The following is a 15,862-nucleotide window of genomic DNA, read 5'->3' on the forward strand; positions in this document are numbered from 1 at the left end:
GGCGACCGGTCCGTCGGCGGCAATCGGCCCGCTATCAGTCGTGATCCTCACGTGAATCAATGGTTAACTTGTTTAAGTTCAAAGTCAGCCCGCTCCAAGCGACCAAGCGCAGCGAGAAGGATTCCGAGGGAATCCGTGTCTGAGTATACCAAGATATACGCAATCATATAGAGTACGGAACAGTGCGATCGTAATATCTAATGTACATCCACCATGCTCAATCCCCTCCGCCCCTCCACCCCTCCACCCCTTCTACGTCCATGCCGACACGACCTTCAGCTCCGGTACCAGCCAGCCCCCGCACACGCGCGGGACCTGCCTCGATCGAAGCATCGCACGCCAGTGAATCCCATAGTCCGGAGGCATGCTGTCGACCTTGAGCTCCACCAAAGAAGGCAACAACGGTTTCGGCGCATCCATGTCGCCAGGCGGCGCGCACTTGCTGCACGGCTCGTCAGGCCCATATCTGCCCTCCGCCGTTCCTTCAATAGAAGCCGCTCTACTCAACGCTCCTTCGCCGTGTCCCGCTAGCCCGTGCCTGGTTTCGAGGAAACTCGCAGCACGCGACGCGCTCACCCGCGCGCCGAGACATGTCATCCTCCGTGATAGGTCGAGCGAGAACGTAGAGATGCGCGCTGGCGATAGATCACCGCGGAGATGAAGCTCCTTCAGTCCCTCCATCTGTTCCAGACACTCAAGCACCGCATGATGATCCAGAGGACGCACCGCGGTTAGAGTCGCCTTGCGCAGGGATGCGATCGCGTTCTCTGGCCGGGCGGCGGAGGCGGCGAGCGAGACGAACGGGGTCTCCCCGGTCTCCGATAACGTGAGCTCGTCTAATGAGGGGGCGATGATGAACGGGAGGATCTCGCCGGCGGATTGACTGAGGTGGAGGATACGAAGCGCGGGGAAAGGTGTCGGCTCCGCGGTATGGTCCAAATGAGCAGGAGGCACGAAGAGGTCCGTATGAAGCGTCATGGAAACCAACGAATCGGTGAATGGGGAAAGGCCGAGCATCAAATCGTCTTTCGACAGACGCGCGCGAGGCAGACTGACCGACAGGTGCGTGAGGTGAAAGAATTGCGGGATTTGGAATGTTATGAACTCGTCCTCTTCCTCGTCCTCGTCCCATGTGATAGAGTCCGACGAGACATTGAGCCGCTCGAGCCACGGGGCATGCTCGAGAAACAAGAGAACTTCATCAAACTCCACGACTCGCGGCCAAGTGTCATAGAATGTCAGGCTTGCTTCGCGGAGAGCGGGAAGAGCGACGAGAGGTAGTTGTGCAAAGGTGCGGACACGGCCGCTCAACTTGATCGACCCCCAGTGCGCTGCGTGAGGTTGTAGCTGATCCAGTAGACGCAGCAGTATCCTGTCCTCTGGGTCATCGCCGTCATGATGTATGGTCAGAGGCGCGGTCCTGGACAGCGCGACCAGTTCGGCGTTGACGACCTCGGGCATCCGCGAGCAGCGCATGGCCGTGAAGCGCGTCCATAGAAATGGAGTATCTCGCGCCACCTCGCGCCAAACATAGCAAACCTGCGCTAGTCGCATCATGAAGTGCGCATCGCAGGCAGCCCGATCCTCGTGCTGTGCCTTGTAATGAAGGAAGATGTCCGACAGCAGCTCGGGCGGAAGACGCCATATCGGAGCGATGAGGGACCTGTGTAGCCCTAGTTGGCGGAGCAGCCTCTTTCGAGCTGCAGAAAGGTCGTAGTTTTGGGTGGCGAAATTCTGTTCGCCGGAAGCGACGATCCTTTTCTTGACAGTGCTAATGCGCTCGATTTGAGCGACGAGCACGGGCGCAAATTTCCGGATGTTTTTGATTTCGGTAGACGAGAGAACGAGTCGGCGCCGCTGCAGCCCAGGCTCGACTAGAGACTGCGCATATTCGAGCAGAGCAGACGCGTCCGCGAGCACAGTGTCACCGTCTAAGCTGAGTGCGTCTTCCTGGGAGTCGGTCCGGCGGGATTCCGGATGCACCCCACCATAGTCAGATATCCTAATCTGAGCTCATGTTAAAGCATACCAGTATATTGAAAGGAGTGCGACTCTACACACCTGGATATAACCCATCCTATACTTGATGGTGGGAGGCAAGTTGCTCGTCGACGCTTGGCCGGCATTAGCCGAGTATCCCGGGCCGACTTCGCCGAACGGCGCGCTTGCCTTCGCACTTCGCTGTCGTTCCCTCGCCGAACGACGAACTGCAGACCGAGAAAGACTACAAAATATCGATATCATGCTCGTCCCTCGAGTCCTCCTCTTGCATGGCCTCACATCGCGCCTCCTTTGCTGCTTTTACAGCAGGCTACCCATACTGGTTCGAGGCGTTGCTCGTGAGCTGGGTAGTCCGCGCTGGGCGATGCTCGTAATTGGTACAGAAGGTCCCATGCAATGCATCAGGTGTGCTACCATGAGCAACTCTCGCCTGCTAACCATTACCTCCTTACCCAGCGACCGAGTCCCACAAGCCGTGGCTGCACTCTGTCCTCATCACACACTCATCCTCAAGTCAGCAAGATACTCCACTATGCGAGATCCCTCGCAGATGGTTGGTTGCTTTCTTTCTCGCAGGCCATCACCGCCTCAAAAATCGGCCCATCGACGGGCGCGGTTGATTCGGACATGCTTTGCGGTGCGCCGTTACATACTTCCCCTCCTCCTCCCCCGATGCTGATGCGACGAAGGACTTCCTTGACAGACGCCGACCGCGACACGCACCGACTGCTCACGACCCACTCGATTGTTCTCCTCACAAACGATATTCGCAATCGCGCGTCACGAACGATACCCATAATGAACCTCGCTACCCATGAGTTGGCCCCGGTATCATGCCGCTCGCTTACGCACCATACTATTCATGTACGACATCGGACGCTCGTATCTGTATACACGTCGCTTATGACTTGACCTCCAGGTTCAACGCTCCCGTACGCGTTCATGATTGTGCTTCCTAGAGTCCAGCGTTAAGCGCGAGAGCCTCGATGATCCACCCTTGGGCGTTATACGACGAGGTGCGTGTCCACATCTTCTCCGGCACTCATCCCTCTGACTCTTCGCAAGGATGATTGAGTACCCATCAAAACTACGGGTCGAGGAACTTGCAGTCCCATCCATGGTTTAGACCGCAATTGGTCACGCCCGCCCTTCCTTCGGCACTCGGGTCATCGGCGTCTTGTTCTCTTCAGCGAAGCGCCCCATCCATAGCACCCAGATCAACAAGAAGCGATGCGCCCGTTCCCATCTTTCAAGCTCTTCGAGTTCCTCACGCCAACGTCCACGCTGCCATCCGAGTCGTCTCTCATTAGCGGACCAATGCATTTGCAGCCCGTATAGGCATCAATGCTCGCCAGCATCGCTTGCAACGACGGCCTTCGCCTACGATGCGCTACACCGACCTCAACTGGTCGTCACATGCTCGGACAGATCGGGCACGCGGGTGGCTAGTTTCTTCAGGATCTACAATGCTCTCGCATACTCCGCGAGATCGCCTTGCGAGGCGATAGACTCCTTCCATCGTGTCGCTCGCCGAGCCCCATGATCGTACGCTTCGCATAACTCGCGTGAGCGCGTCGACCTCAGTGCATGCACGCGAGTAGGTCGAACTGGACTTATCTTCGAAAGTTGGCACAATGGCGGGCGTGGTCGCGCCGCACTAATGGTTCCTCGCCCGACAGCCAAGTTCTACACGACGTCGCGGCGAATGCAGATATCAGGGCGTCGATCCATGACTGTAATAACGGTCACCTTTGTCCGCTGCTTGATGCGCGCACGCCTTTCTCTTCTCACATCACTAAGCATTCTCAATTATTCTTGCAAGCCCCGGCTTGTCAGGCCTTCCTTCGCTCGCAAGTCCAGCCGGTCACGCATTCATGCATGAGCGGGCCAACTTGAAGACCAACAACTGTTCGACTCAGTGCTGACCCTGCTCGCAAGCTGTCCAGCAATCTTTTCAGCGCTCAAGCATACGACGCTGTGGTTCTCGTGCGATCAGGTATTCGACATTGCGAATACATACTAGGCTCTTTGTAGCGCTTTATCATGTACTCCATACCGCCAATATGACGGTCTTTATTCAACTATAAGCCACGTCCGAGGTGTCACGATTTTCTCAAGCACACGTTGCCAGTAAGTCCGTCATCTCCATCGCAGCATCGGGAGCACAATCGAGGTGCAAGCGGAACCAAGATGATCTTCGTCGTCGAGGAATAACATCCCGCGCTTACTGGTTGCGCACAAGTCTGCCATGATCGACGTCAGAATGGGAAGGGACGTTCGAGGAGTAGCAGCCAATCACCTCTTCTGAAGATCTCCCTATTGAGTTAGGTCCCGGACGCCAATTCCCCTACAGTGCCGCGCCCATCGTTCCCAAAACCATGTCGATGCCCCTCCGAGACGCATACAACTCTCGGAGCGCATCACGTAGCTCGTGCTCGTTTGTCAGATCCACAACCTCTAAGGTACGCAGCTCGGGGAGCAACGGCGGCGCATCCTCAAGGAGAGTCAAGGCTCGCACGAGCTCCAGCGGTACGAAGGAACCCGCGATACACAACTGGTGGAGATTTCCCATCGCCCCCATGCTTTGCGCGAGTAGCTCTCCGTCCTCGCTGTTACCCCGCCAATGCTTGATCTCCAGTCGCCGGAGATGCGAAAGAAGAAGGGCCTTCGACGAGAAGGATAGGAGGTCGCGCGCGAAGCTGGGATGGGGAGATGAGAAGGACATGGCCGTCACGTTGGGCGCCTCGATGCATCGGAGAAGCTCGCAGCCGCTGCGACCCATCCGGATGAACGCCAAGTGGGGCATGATGTCCATCTGTCCTTGGTAATCCCCATCAAACACGAACCCGACGTCGATGTCAATCTTCTCCAGCGACCGGCTGCATTGCGGCAAGAGCTTCTGCACAGTGAACATGGAGAGCAGCCCCTCATCACCGTCCGTTACGATGGTCAGTGAGGTGAGCGTTATGAAAAGGTGTCTGAAACACAAGTCCCGGTTGAAGCCAAGTTCCCTTATGTTGATGGTCAAGGACCTCAATTGGGGCGCAGCAAGGAAGGACATGATATCTCGCCCCTCGTCGAAGATTAGCGGGGGCTTGGGGTAATCGATGTTGATGGTAAGTTCCTCTAGGTGTATCAGGCGTTGCGTATATGGCCAAGGGCGGCGGATGTCCACAGGACTCGCCAGCTGCATGGAAGTGAATCTATGAAGGGTATCCGACGGAAAGTCGCGCAGAAACAGCAGAGTCGTGGCGGAAGTGGCGCAATGCACACGCAGTGAGAGGTCGCCAGCTAGATTGATGTAGTGGCTGCGGTATCGGTTCATGTCGTGAGCTGACTCGACGAAGAGAGAGGTCCACAGATGTGGGATGGAGCGTGCGACGAGTCGCCAGAACGTGTCTACGCGCGCAATGGTCATAGCCATTCGCATTCTCTCACCGTCAGGAAGAGACTCGACCGCAAAAATGAAGACTTCAGTGAGGATTTCCGGCGGGAGGCGGTCGATGGGACTCGCACGAGACTTGTTGATACGTATCCGTGCAATCTTCGACTGAATCAGCCGCTGCATAGCAAAGTCAGCGTTCATATATCTCGATACGAGCCCTAGTGGCACTAGCGTACGCATGTACTCGCCACTGACCTGTAAGTCCCTAGAAGACGGGCAAAACTTGATTTGCTGAAACTCGCGGCTTGCGCGGGCCGCGAGTCGTTTTAGGGAGGCGCGAGAATCCTGGAGCAACTTGGCTGGGGCAGATATCAGAGGCATCGAAGAGGGAGGGGACGAATGTTATAGCTCACTCATCGTGGACCGCGTCGAAGTCGCGTCCCAGAGACCGTCCCGCACGGATCACAGCGGGAGTAAAGCAATCACCTTCCACAGTCACGTGATGTACGCGTGGCAGCTTTGAAACCTGCATGTTCGAAAATTGTCAGTGCGTCGGAGCGAAAATTCTGGGAAAGAGTCATGATTGCGAGGAGAGTCAGATGGTTGGCGTATGCCCGCAAGATACATGCTATTCAAGAAGACATACCGGGACCTGCGATTGCGCGCCAAAAGCGCCGGGGATGAGGGCCCCATCGTCAATGCATCGATGGGCATCAAGCAAAGGAGGGGCAAAGATCGCTAAGTTGCGGAGGAAGCAACAAACTCGCCAGATGGGATAAATTCTAACCCGAGAGGAGTTGTACAGAGTAGGGCAATTGCAAGTTCTGACCTCAGCGGAAATGACAAACTTAAGGGCTCGGGATGCTGAAAGCTATCTCCATTGTGCATACGTAGTAGATGGTTTTCCCCGAGGATGATGATAGCAGTCACGGTTGAGCTGACGAACGCGTATTCGAGTTTTGCTGTGTTCGAAGGCACACCGTCACAGGCCATATGAATAACATCACAAAGCGGTCATCTTTGAAGATAACTCACATATATATAGCGCCAACAAGGAGCAAGAGGGCTCAGAGTATAGTGTCTTCGCTGCAGCTAGTAGCACCAACGACAAGGATGGGACCGTCGTTCACGCGCCGCGCAGATGGCGTCCGTTCTATACGGGGGACTTGTGTTAATCCTGACAGTTCAAAGAAATTTATATGCTGTCGAAAATGTCAGTCAAGACGTAGGAGAATAGACAAAAATGAACAAAAGTCGGGAGCCCATGGTGGTTGACGGTCATGAATGGGAACATCACATCACAACAGCGATCACATCTTTCTCCGAAAGGGTGACTGAACAGCTCGAAAGCAACCATCATGGCGCGCCTGGACCATGGTGATTCTTTGAGTCGCTGTCCCAGACGGCCACTCTTAGCTTCCGATACCACATAAGAATGGTGCGTGCCCTTCAACCTCTCGTCAGCGCGCCCCTCATCGCGCCCGATGCAGCACGACGTGGATAATTTCGATCGCGTCTTCCCGCCGCCGCACCTCTACGTTAAGCGGTGCCCGGAGCTCTGGCTTCCTGGCGACGGGAAGATCGTCGTACAGGCAGGGAACCTCGGCTTCCGTGTCGAGCGAGACATTCTCGCACGGCACTCCGCCGTATTCCAGTCGATCATGGCAAACGAGGACGATGGAAGCTTGGCGGCGCGGAGCGCCTACTATGGATATCGAGAAGGGTGCCACTACATCGTGGTCCAGGACGCGCCGGAGGATATGAAGGAACTCCTCAGTGCGATGTTCATCCCAGAGTGCGTTGACTATGTCGTTGCTACGCGCCTTGCGACCTAACCGATCTCCAAGGTACTTCGAACGCTTCCCCCCTGCGGCGGACTTTGGGGTCATCGAGACCGTACTGCGAATGAGCCACCGGTATCAGGTCGCGTATCTTCGTCGACGCGCCCTCGGGCATCTCGCACCCTTCTACCCGACACGCCTCGTCGACTTCCCTCCTCACGTTGAGCCCGCTGGACCGGCCTTCATCAACAATGGCGCGCTGCACACCGCCGTGGCCATTGCAGCTGGAGAAGCCGGCGCCACCTGGATCCTGCCGACAGCCCTATACCTCGCCGCGACTGCTTGCTCGCGAGACGAACTGCTCGACGGCATGGAGTGGCGCGGAAAGCTGCGCATCTTACCGGAGCAGTGGCGCCGGCCCGCGTTGACACTCACGCACGACCTAGGCTGGCAGTACAAGGCATACGCTTGTCTTGTTACGCTCGTCGTCCCGCCTGGTTGTGCGCAGGAGGACCCGTTGGCATGCCCCGCGGCGCGTACGCGGCATATCGCCCAGCGCGCTTGGTGCGATGACCCACTCGACGCTCATGGCTTCGACTCGCGATGGGAGGCCCTTCGCGGAGTGCTCTGCGAGTCGTGCTTCTGGCGGGCGCATGCAGACTACGGCGACTACAAACGGAAGGTGTGGGACGCGCTGCCAGGTCTGTTTGGGATCGAGTTGGGGTGGGGGAAGTTGAACCTGCTCAAGTCGCAGCAGCTGGCAAGAGGGGACAATCTATCTGCTAGTACGCGGGCGAGGGGACTGCAGGACGCGTCGGAGATCGAAATGTGGTGAGACCTCAGACGAGGCCCGAGGGACTATCGCGACGCGCTGTCTACAGACATACTTCCTATTCTTGTATCCAAAGTACCTATCTCCGCCTATCGAATGTCAAGATAGGATACAGCGCTAAGATCTCGTCCGTTGGAAGACGGAAAGCCTGAGGGTCACCAGATGCGGCGGGGTAATTCCGGGGCAGCCACGAGGTTGATTGCGCGCGCTCTCGCCGCTTGTCTCTGACCATCATCAGCAACGTCCTTGACCCGTGAAGGACGTGCTGTCGTTGACCACAATTCAACTCCCCATCGCCTTCAAACACGATGTCGAGCAAATCTTCGCAGCTGGTGCACCGGCCGGTGCGTGCTCGCAATTTTGCCTACCCGGATCCGGGAAGTTGACTTTTTGCGACCACAGTCGCAGTCCTACAACCGGATCGCCAACCCTAGGGACCATGCCCCTGCGCTCGGCGAGCTTCCCTCGGAGCTGATCGGGCAGATCCTGCGCTATCACAGCGAGGACAAGGCCACGATCTCCATCTGCGCGCTCGTATGCCGCGTCTGGCACATCGAAGCGAGCCGCCTGCGCATGTCCAAGAAGGAGCTTGTCCGCTACCAGGACCAGCTCGACGAGTTCTTCGAACTGCTTAAGCCCCCCTACTCCGGCCTGCGCGTGCTCCCGATCGAGTCGCTCACCATCCGCTCGAAGGAGTCGAAGGCCGACTTCGACGTGATGGACAACTTTTTACACTGGCGCACCAGTGACGGGCTCCCCCTCTCCGCTGTCCTCACCTCCATCACGAAGCTCACCTTCGACTCCGTACGCGTCGGCGAGCTCACGTCCGCCGGGCTCCATACCCTCACCAACTTCGAGCGCGTCACCGCCCTTGAGCTTGACTGGGTCACCTTCCCGTACTCCCACACTCTCCTCCTTCCCATCATCGCCCTCAAGTCACTCGAGCTTGCCACCCTTCGTGGGTGCCGTGTGGGCACCGTCACTCGCGGCCCAACGTTTACCCCCACACATGAGCGCCTTAAGGCCCTCGTGCTGAAGGACGCTAGCCGGGACGTCCTTACCGTCTTTGCCAACGGGATCCGCTATAGGAAAGGACTGCGCGCGCTCCACCTTGCCTTCATCAACTACCGCGTGCCGATCGATGTTATCTGGGAGTCGCAGGAGCTGCTCAAGACCGCGGGGCCGTCGCTGGACGAGCTGAAGGTGGAGATTACCGCGAACGGGACCTTCTATTCGGAGGCGGAAGAACGTGCGTATTCCATATCCCGTAGGCGCACTCAACACTCACTTACGTCGCAGAGGCTTTCCTCGACATGCTCCGCCTACCCCACAACCCGAACCTGCGGCACATCATCCTCGACATCGTCGCCGAGTGGCTCATCCTCCCATTCGTCAAGGGCCTGACGATGGACACCGTCCAGGACCTCGTCTTCACGCTCGACTGCGGGATCATCAGCCCAGACAAGTGAGACCACTCTTGTCACCGCTATATTCACGTGAACTCATCACAGATTCAGGCAAACCTACTGGGCGGAACTGGACGACCTCCTCGCCTCGCCGCAATTTGAGCAGCTCAAGGCACTCCGGTTCTTCCTCTTCCGTCGGCTGGACAATCGCTTTGTGGACGAGCTACATCGGCTGTTGCCCCGCTTCTCGTCGAGGGGGGAGATCACCGAGGCGGCGTTCTAGGATGACAGTATGCGCGCGATTGGAACAGTGGCGATCAATGGCGAGTTGGATATTCATTGGTCTCTGTACGTACGAGTGGTGGGGCATACCCCGGGGATGTTTACGAAGGGCGGTCGCTCATCGGGGAGGTCTGTCGCCCTGTCTTACCCGTGCTTCCTATTCATGCATTCATGTTCTCTGACGAAGATAAAGGGTGGACAATTTGCGGCTCGTATCATGGTGCATATGTCGTCTGTTCGGACACTCTACGACTGCGTATATAGTACGTCTACATGAATCCACATCACTGCCGTATAAGAATGACAGATCGGCGAATGTGTGTACAACGAGAAGCTCGCGAGCGGTCTGAGACTGAGGTCAGTGGTTGCACATCGACTCGCGTCTCATTGCTCACCTCCAAGGACCATTTTAGGGAGTATCAACCGCTAGCCCCCCGAAGTCGCCTGGCTGTGTCTCCGACGAGAACCTTTGCGCTCATCAGAGCGTGCGAGTGAGCATGGCCGGCACGTCTGGTCACCCTCAGCGCTACTGCTGCGACTTTCTCCCCTTCGACCACTTTCTCTTCCTCCACAGGCATCTCCGCGCTAAGATATGGATCATTGGTTCTGGGTAAGGTAAGGTCCAGCTCCTGCGAACAGATGTCGAAGTGTACTGTGTCGTGCCAAATTTCTTCAGTCAAGCTGACGATTGCTGCAGCGCCATCGGACAGGGGAGGGGCCACGCTTTCCGCTATCACGCGTGCGCTCGCACGAAGAATGGGCACGAGCGCGTCGACTACATCATTTTCAGTGGCATGACGCGTGTTGTCGTCCTTGCAGAGGTACTTCAGGGTGAGTAATTTCCAGTTCGCTGCTTCTTGAGCACCTTCTGATCAGTCCTCGTCAGACGCCCCCGCAACACCGGTCAAAACGATTGCTCACCTGCCTCACGCATCGACGCATACGCAGCTCGCAACACGGAAGTCAGCGTACCGCCGCTCCAAAAACCGCGCTTCCTACTCGAGGTGCTGTCTGTACATGTTCAAATCCTTGCATATCCTTTGCTTCTCAGTATATCTATCTGGATACAGTCAAAGCTCCCGCTGCAATGCTTTCATCTTCCTACCTACGCCAGCGCTCGCCTGATAATCTCCGCCTGTTGCGCCTTATACAGCGTCCCGAGACCTGGAGCAGGCAGCGCACTCGGACCCCGCCCCACATACTCCAGCTCCTTCCCCTCCGGAAGTACACCCGAACTCGCGCGCGCCGCCACATGCCCCCACGCGCCCTGATTCCGCGGCTCCTCTTGTACATACACAAACCGGGACGCGTTTGCATATCGCTCGAGCACGGAGCGCAGGCGGGCGAAGGGGAAGGGCGCAAGCTCTTCTAGGCGGACGATGGCGGTGGTCGGCGAGGACGCGTCGCGGGCCTTCGCGAGCTCGTAGTAGAGTTTGCCAGAGACAAGGAGGACGCGGTCGACCTTCGAGGGGTCGGAGATCGCAGGATCGTCGAGCACTGGCTGGAATGTGGTGCCCGGCGCCATGTCGGCGAGGGAGGAACCGGCAGCCTGCGAACTAGTTGAGCATGCCGATGCTTTATGCACGGTATTGGAACCTTACCGGTAGACGCAACAAGCCCTTCGGCCCAGCGACAATTAGCGGCTTCCTGAAGTTGCGCGCCATCTGCCGCCTCAAGAGGTGGAAGTACTGCGCCGGCGTCGTCGGGAACGTGACATGCATGTTTACGTTCGGCTCCGTGGATTGGGAGGCGAAGGGGTCGTTGGTGAGCTACACGGACAGCTTGAGCGCTGCGAGATGGCGACGGATGACGGAGAAGGCGCACCTGCAGCATCCGCTCAATACGCGAAGAGGAGTGCTCAGGACCCGCGCCATCGAGGCCGTGGGGCAGGAGGAGCACTATCCCGCTTTGCCGGAGCCACTTAGCTGAGGTCAAGGTTAGGGCGAGTAAGACAGTAGAGTCATAATGCGCTTACTCTCCGCCGACGAGATGAAGGTGTCGATGATGACTTGCGCCCCGTTGAAGAAGTCGCCGAACTATACCAAGGCACTCAGCAAGACTCGAGAGCGGGTCGCAGAACGAGTGAAGGACCTGTGCCTCCCATATGGGCAACAGCGTCGGCCGCTCCCAGCTAGCACCGTACTCAAACTTGATGACGAGATCAGTACCCGCGCGTATTGACATGGCAGATATCACATACCCCAAGCACGGCCATTTCGCTCAGTGAACCTATTCGGAGGCCGCATCAGCGCTATCGTCCCAAGACAATTACCCGAGACTCACTGTTGGCCAACTCCAACCTCCCACTGCCCTTCTTTCCCGTGTCGCCCTTCTCTGCCCAGTCATTCAGCGGGACGACCGTCCGCTCCGTCTGCTGGTCCACGAGCATTGCATGCCGCTGGCTGAACGTCCCGCGTCCGACGTCCTGCCCGGAGATGCGGACGTCGTTACCCTCGAGGAGAAGAGCGCCGAAGGCCATTGCCTGCGAGGGTGAAGTCAGGTTGTGACGAGGATGACTATATAGCAGGAATATGCATGCATACCTCAGCCGTCGCCCAGTCCAGGCCCTTCCCGGCGTCGATAGCCTGCAGACGGTGCTTGATGTGCCGCCGGAGCTTGTCATGAAGGGCCTGCAACGTCCTTCGTGAGCATCCCTCTCCAGGCTGCCCATACGCATCCCAAACCACTTTCAAAGACACTCACAAAGCCCTCCGGAACCGCCACGCTCGCGCGGCCGATCTGCGCCAGCGTGCTCTCCTCGACACCCGTGCTAGGTTCGCGGACCGCCGCCGCCGACGCCGGCCACACGATCTGCTCCCACCCGGGCGAGGCTTTCCACTCGGGCTGGTAGGCGGGCTTGCCGGTGGTGGGGTCCGTCGCCGCCTCGCGGGCGAGTTCGGCTTCGAGCTGGGCCCTGTACTCGGTGCGCTCGCGTTCAGCTTCTTTGGCGGTGAGGGTGCCGTCGGCCTAAGATATAAAATTGTTAGCCTGGGTTCTATAGTGGGGGGAGGTGAGCTCACCACTAGTCTCGAGGCGTATAGCTGCGGAACGGACTGCCGTGCGCGGATCTTCTCGTACATCTTCGGGCTGGTGAGGTCGGGGACGTCAAGCTCGTTATGTCTGTCCAGAAAGAGCGTCAAAAGGAGGAAAATGGATGGAGAGAACGGCCTCACCCCCATCGCCGGTAGACGAGCAAGTCCACGATCACGTCCTGCGGTGCGTTGTTACTTCTCAGCTTCTGAGTCACATGTCACCTAGCATACCTTCCGGAAGCGATCGCGGTACGCAAAAGCGACCTCCATCGCGCGCTCAACATCTGACAATAGTCCACTTAACCTTCTTCCCTCTCGCAGAAAAGACAACATACCTTCGGGATAATCCCCGTTCACATGCAGAACCGGCGCGCCGACCATCTTCCCAATATCCGAACAGTACATCGACGAGCGCGCGCCATGAGCCGGTGTGGTGTAGCCGATACTAGTCATCGCATCAGTTCTTACTCCTGTGTCCCCCACAATGGGAGCATAACTCACTTATTACTGCAGAACAGAGACACTGCTGTCAGCCTCATAGCCCGGGTGCATCGCAGTATTGCTCGTGGGCACTGGGATGGAAACTCACTTCACCACCAAATGCACACTGCCCCCCGTCGTATAGTGCGGCAGATTACTCAGCCCAATACCCTCCATGACCACACCCTGCCCCGTGAAACTCGCGTCGCCGTGCACCTGGACGCATAGCACGCGGTCGCCGAGAGCGCAGTCGGCAGGGGAGGATTTGAGGAGGGAGTATTGCTTGGCGCGCGCCTTGCCGAGGGCGACGGGGTTTATGGCCTCTGCGGGGTTAGTTGATCAGGCATTGCACGTATGAAGCAGTGATGAGTGTGAGGGTAAAAGGTAAGTAGGAGGAAATGGAAGGAAGGACTGAAGAGGGCAAGGGATAAGCTCGAACGCACCCAGATGAGATGGATTCGGCAGGAGCTCGACCTCGATGTGACGTCCGTCGTACTCCAGATCCTTGACTGCGGTGAGATGGCTGAGCACGTCGCCTTCAGCCGCACGGTAGTCGAGAACGTCTTCCTGGAGTGAGGTCAGTTCGACGTCTAATGTATAGAGGAAAGGAATGCAGGCGCGATGGACAGCGGCAAAATCGAGGACTACGGGGGCACGGCTGCTGTACATGAATGAATATGCGGAGCAGCTACTCACCTCTCCTTCGGTAAACTCCTCCGGGATCTCGCTGCCGCCTTTGATCTTGCGGAACAGGCCTGCGGGAGGGTAGCCTAGCAGTCCGAGAAGGACGTTGAGGCGTCCGCGATGGGGCATAGCGAGCACCGTGTGCTCAACGCCAGCTATGACAGTCTAAGCGCCATGCCAGGACGCCAAAGGGATCACGCATACCTTGCGCTGCTACGCGGAATAACGAGTCAAGCGCCGGGATCATGGATTCGCCACCTTCGAGGCCGTACTGAAGTCGGTGGCCCCTATCAATGAGGAAGCTGACGGAGGGTATACAACAGGACGTACCCGCTTCAAGTTGGGGAACTTGAGCTGTAGAAACTTGTCCAGGGCCTCGCTCTTAGCGAGGAGGGAATGGATGCGTTTGCGGTTTGGCGCGAGACGTTGCTCGCGCGCTTCGAGGTGGCGCATGAACCAGAGACGTTCGGCCTTGTGTGGGGAGTGCATGTACTGCCGAGCAGTTCAGTACATTGTGCAATGGTCAGAAGAGCATGACCACGCACCTCATACGCGACGCGGCCCACGTATACCGCGTTCAGGTGCTCTACGATGTCCTTTAGCTCCCATGGTCCCTGCTGCCCCTCGCCCGCGAAGATGATGCCGTCGACGTCGTAGGCGCCGCTGAGGTGGTAGCGCGACGGATCGAGCGCGGCGACTGGATCGCGCGCGACAAGGCCAAGCGGGTCGATGTTCGCGGCCCGATGCCCGTGCGAGCGCAGCATGTCGGCGTAGCGCTGCAGGGACCCATTCGCTGCGCGGTTCGCCAGCTGCTCCGGTGTATCTAGCGCGATGTACCATTGTGAGTTGATGAAACTCGTTCTAGAGGGGCCAGCTACGCACAATCGGGCACTTCATGCACTCTGGCCGCACGATATCCGAAAGACTCATCGTGGTACGCGCGCCACGCGGCGGGGAGGCGCAGGCGCTGACCCCGAAGGAAGATGGGTGACTGGCGGAGCATTCTGAAGGCCGTCGTCGTTCAGGAGAAGCGGGGACGAGTGTGCGTCGGAGACGTAAGATGTGCGCGCCTAGGTCCGTCCGTTCAGCTGACCCCGCGAGACATGTTCGCCCACGCGAGTACCCCGGAACTGATCGATGACATCGCGGTGTTGGATGTCGCGAACATGGCGGAGGGACAGAGGAATGCCATTGAATGGCAGTAGGAGTTTCAAGCAATCGAGATGACGGTCATTGCGAAGCGCAAGAGCGCGCGATCCTGCACATTCATTCGCTCGCGTGCTATGCACGTGGCGCACAGTGGGCATGCTATTTCGTTGAACTTTCGTTCAAGTTTATTACCAAGTGCTTAAGTGGCGTAAGTACCTAAATGTATCCTCTCGAAATGCGTGCAGTACAGACAGAGACTCGGTGAAGGCCGCTAACGAGCCTAGGATGAATGACGAGTGAACCATGCAGATATGTTATCCCTCCTACTACTGTATCAATGTTGCGTGCAGAAGCAATACTCAACGTCGTGCTTTGAAGAGCTGCTTCTACTCATCCCGGACTACCCGTCGGTTTACTGCACATCACCAGATACCATCCATAACCGCGATGCTAGGGGCCTCTGGCGCCTGCTACTTTACTTTTAAGTACAGGACAATGTATGAAACTGCCCTAAGATGACATTCAGGCGAAGGCATGAGTGAATGACCCTTCTGTTGCCCAGCAAAGTCTAACTTCAGTTGTGACGTCTGTGACCTGGCAGCGATTGCTGTGCTCCACGTGCACTCCACGCGAGCGAACGATTGATCACCGGAGCCGGTCAATTGACGGGCTATGCCTCCGGAACCATTCTTGTCTTCAACCATATTGACTCGAGCTCGACCAACATTGGCCATTGCTATTCTCTTGCTTCGGACGCGACAACATATATCTGACTCCCACATCATCGTTGATATATGACTGACGTGTCTCAACAAGACGTACGGCCTCGT

The 15,862-nt window shown here is 57.5% G+C and overlaps 6 protein-coding genes across 6 annotated transcripts; 2 read left to right on the forward strand and 4 right to left on the reverse strand.

Moving 5' to 3' along the window:
* Positions 1–107: 107 nt before the first annotated feature.
* Positions 108–2,076, reverse strand: SCHCODRAFT_02752395 (uncharacterized protein; the record flags this gene model as incomplete). The annotated part of the gene is made up of 2 exons (XM_003027650.3): positions 108–2,007; positions 2,062–2,076. 2 exons carry the CDS (start codon positions 2,074–2,076, stop codon positions 253–255), a joined length of 1,770 nt encoding a protein of 589 aa, XP_003027696.2. The 3' UTR covers positions 108–252.
* A 1,899-nt stretch (positions 2,077–3,975) lies between these two features.
* Positions 3,976–5,811, reverse strand: SCHCODRAFT_02752396 (uncharacterized protein). Its single transcript, XM_050347262.1, has 4 exons — positions 5,800–5,811; positions 5,642–5,745; positions 4,301–5,563; positions 3,976–4,244 (listed from the first exon to the last, which is right to left on the reverse strand). The coding sequence occupies exons 1-3, from the start codon at positions 5,801–5,803 to the stop codon at positions 4,349–4,351; spliced, it is 1,323 nt and encodes a 440-aa protein (XP_050197803.1). The 5' UTR covers positions 5,804–5,811; the 3' UTR covers positions 3,976–4,244; positions 4,301–4,348.
* Positions 5,812–6,760: 949 nt separating this feature from the next.
* Positions 6,761–8,120, forward strand: SCHCODRAFT_02639796 (uncharacterized protein; the record flags this gene model as incomplete). Its single annotated transcript, XM_050346103.1, has 3 exons — positions 6,761–6,763; positions 6,877–7,181; positions 7,234–8,120. 3 exons carry the CDS (start codon positions 6,761–6,763, stop codon positions 8,000–8,002), a joined length of 1,077 nt encoding a protein of 358 aa, XP_050197804.1. The 3' UTR covers positions 8,003–8,120.
* Positions 8,121–8,228: 108 nt separating this feature from the next.
* SCHCODRAFT_02639798 (uncharacterized protein) lies at positions 8,229–10,035 on the forward strand. Its single transcript, XM_003027374.3, has 4 exons — positions 8,229–8,343; positions 8,402–9,248; positions 9,299–9,464; positions 9,517–10,035. The coding sequence occupies exons 1-4, from the start codon at positions 8,308–8,310 to the stop codon at positions 9,686–9,688; spliced, it is 1,221 nt and encodes a 406-aa protein (XP_003027420.1). The 5' UTR covers positions 8,229–8,307; the 3' UTR covers positions 9,689–10,035.
* SCHCODRAFT_02639802 (uncharacterized protein) lies at positions 9,907–10,867 on the reverse strand. The gene is made up of 4 exons (XM_050346104.1): positions 10,793–10,867; positions 10,609–10,743; positions 10,083–10,555; positions 9,907–10,033 (listed from the first exon to the last, which is right to left on the reverse strand). The coding sequence occupies exons 2-3, from the start codon at positions 10,619–10,621 to the stop codon at positions 10,107–10,109; spliced, it is 462 nt and encodes a 153-aa protein (XP_050197805.1). The 5' UTR covers positions 10,622–10,743; positions 10,793–10,867; the 3' UTR covers positions 9,907–10,033; positions 10,083–10,106.
* SCHCODRAFT_02639805 (2-oxoglutarate dehydrogenase, E1 component) lies at positions 10,649–15,107 on the reverse strand. The gene is made up of 21 exons (XM_050346105.1): positions 14,766–15,107; positions 14,429–14,706; positions 14,214–14,375; positions 14,088–14,154; positions 13,896–14,038; positions 13,643–13,766; positions 13,309–13,522; positions 13,221–13,226; positions 13,055–13,164; positions 12,951–13,003; positions 12,861–12,898; positions 12,708–12,807; positions 12,391–12,654; positions 12,231–12,317; positions 11,971–12,169; positions 11,888–11,916; positions 11,779–11,835; positions 11,663–11,723; positions 11,512–11,612; positions 11,289–11,456; positions 10,649–11,236 (listed from the first exon to the last, which is right to left on the reverse strand). Exons 1-21 carry the CDS (start codon positions 14,884–14,886, stop codon positions 10,793–10,795), a joined length of 2,826 nt encoding a protein of 941 aa, XP_050197806.1. The 5' UTR covers positions 14,887–15,107; the 3' UTR covers positions 10,649–10,792.
* Between the last annotated feature and the right edge of the window lie 755 nt (positions 15,108–15,862).

Source organism: Schizophyllum commune (genome assembly GCF_000143185.2).
Source record: "Schizophyllum commune H4-8 unplaced genomic scaffold SCHCOscaffold_12, whole genome shotgun sequence".
NCBI classification, from domain to species: domain Eukaryota; kingdom Fungi; phylum Basidiomycota; class Agaricomycetes; order Agaricales; family Schizophyllaceae; genus Schizophyllum; species Schizophyllum commune.

What these genes read in the sequence shown, in the direction of transcription:
- SCHCODRAFT_02639805 (XM_050346105.1), bottom strand. Translation starts at nt 14,886, where the DNA reads ATGCTCCGCCAGTCACCCATCTTCCTTCGGGGTCAGCGCCTGCGCCTC. An exon ending in GAACGGGGATTATCCCGAAG is followed by an intron (nt 13,004 to 13,054) that starts GTATGTTGTCTT and finishes GACTATTGTCAG; the next exon opens with ATGTTGAGCGCGCGATGGAG. An exon ending in TGGACTGGGCGACGGCTGAG is followed by an intron (nt 12,170 to 12,230) that starts GTATGCATGCAT and finishes TCACCCTCGCAG; the next exon opens with GCAATGGCCTTCGGCGCTCT.
- SCHCODRAFT_02752396 (XM_050347262.1), bottom strand. An exon ending in CGTCTTCTAGGGACTTACAG is followed by an intron (nt 5,564 to 5,641) that starts GTCAGTGGCGAG and finishes TTTGCTATGCAG; the next exon opens with CGGCTGATTCAGTCGAAGAT.
- SCHCODRAFT_02639798 (XM_003027374.3), top strand. Translation starts at nt 8,308, where the DNA reads ATGTCGAGCAAATCTTCGCAGCTGGTGCACCGGCCG. An exon ending in CGCAGCTGGTGCACCGGCCG is followed by an intron (nt 8,344 to 8,401) that starts GTGCGTGCTCGC and finishes TTGCGACCACAG; the next exon opens with TCGCAGTCCTACAACCGGAT. An exon ending in GGGATCATCAGCCCAGACAA is followed by an intron (nt 9,465 to 9,516) that starts GTGAGACCACTC and finishes TCACAGATTCAG; the next exon opens with GCAAACCTACTGGGCGGAAC.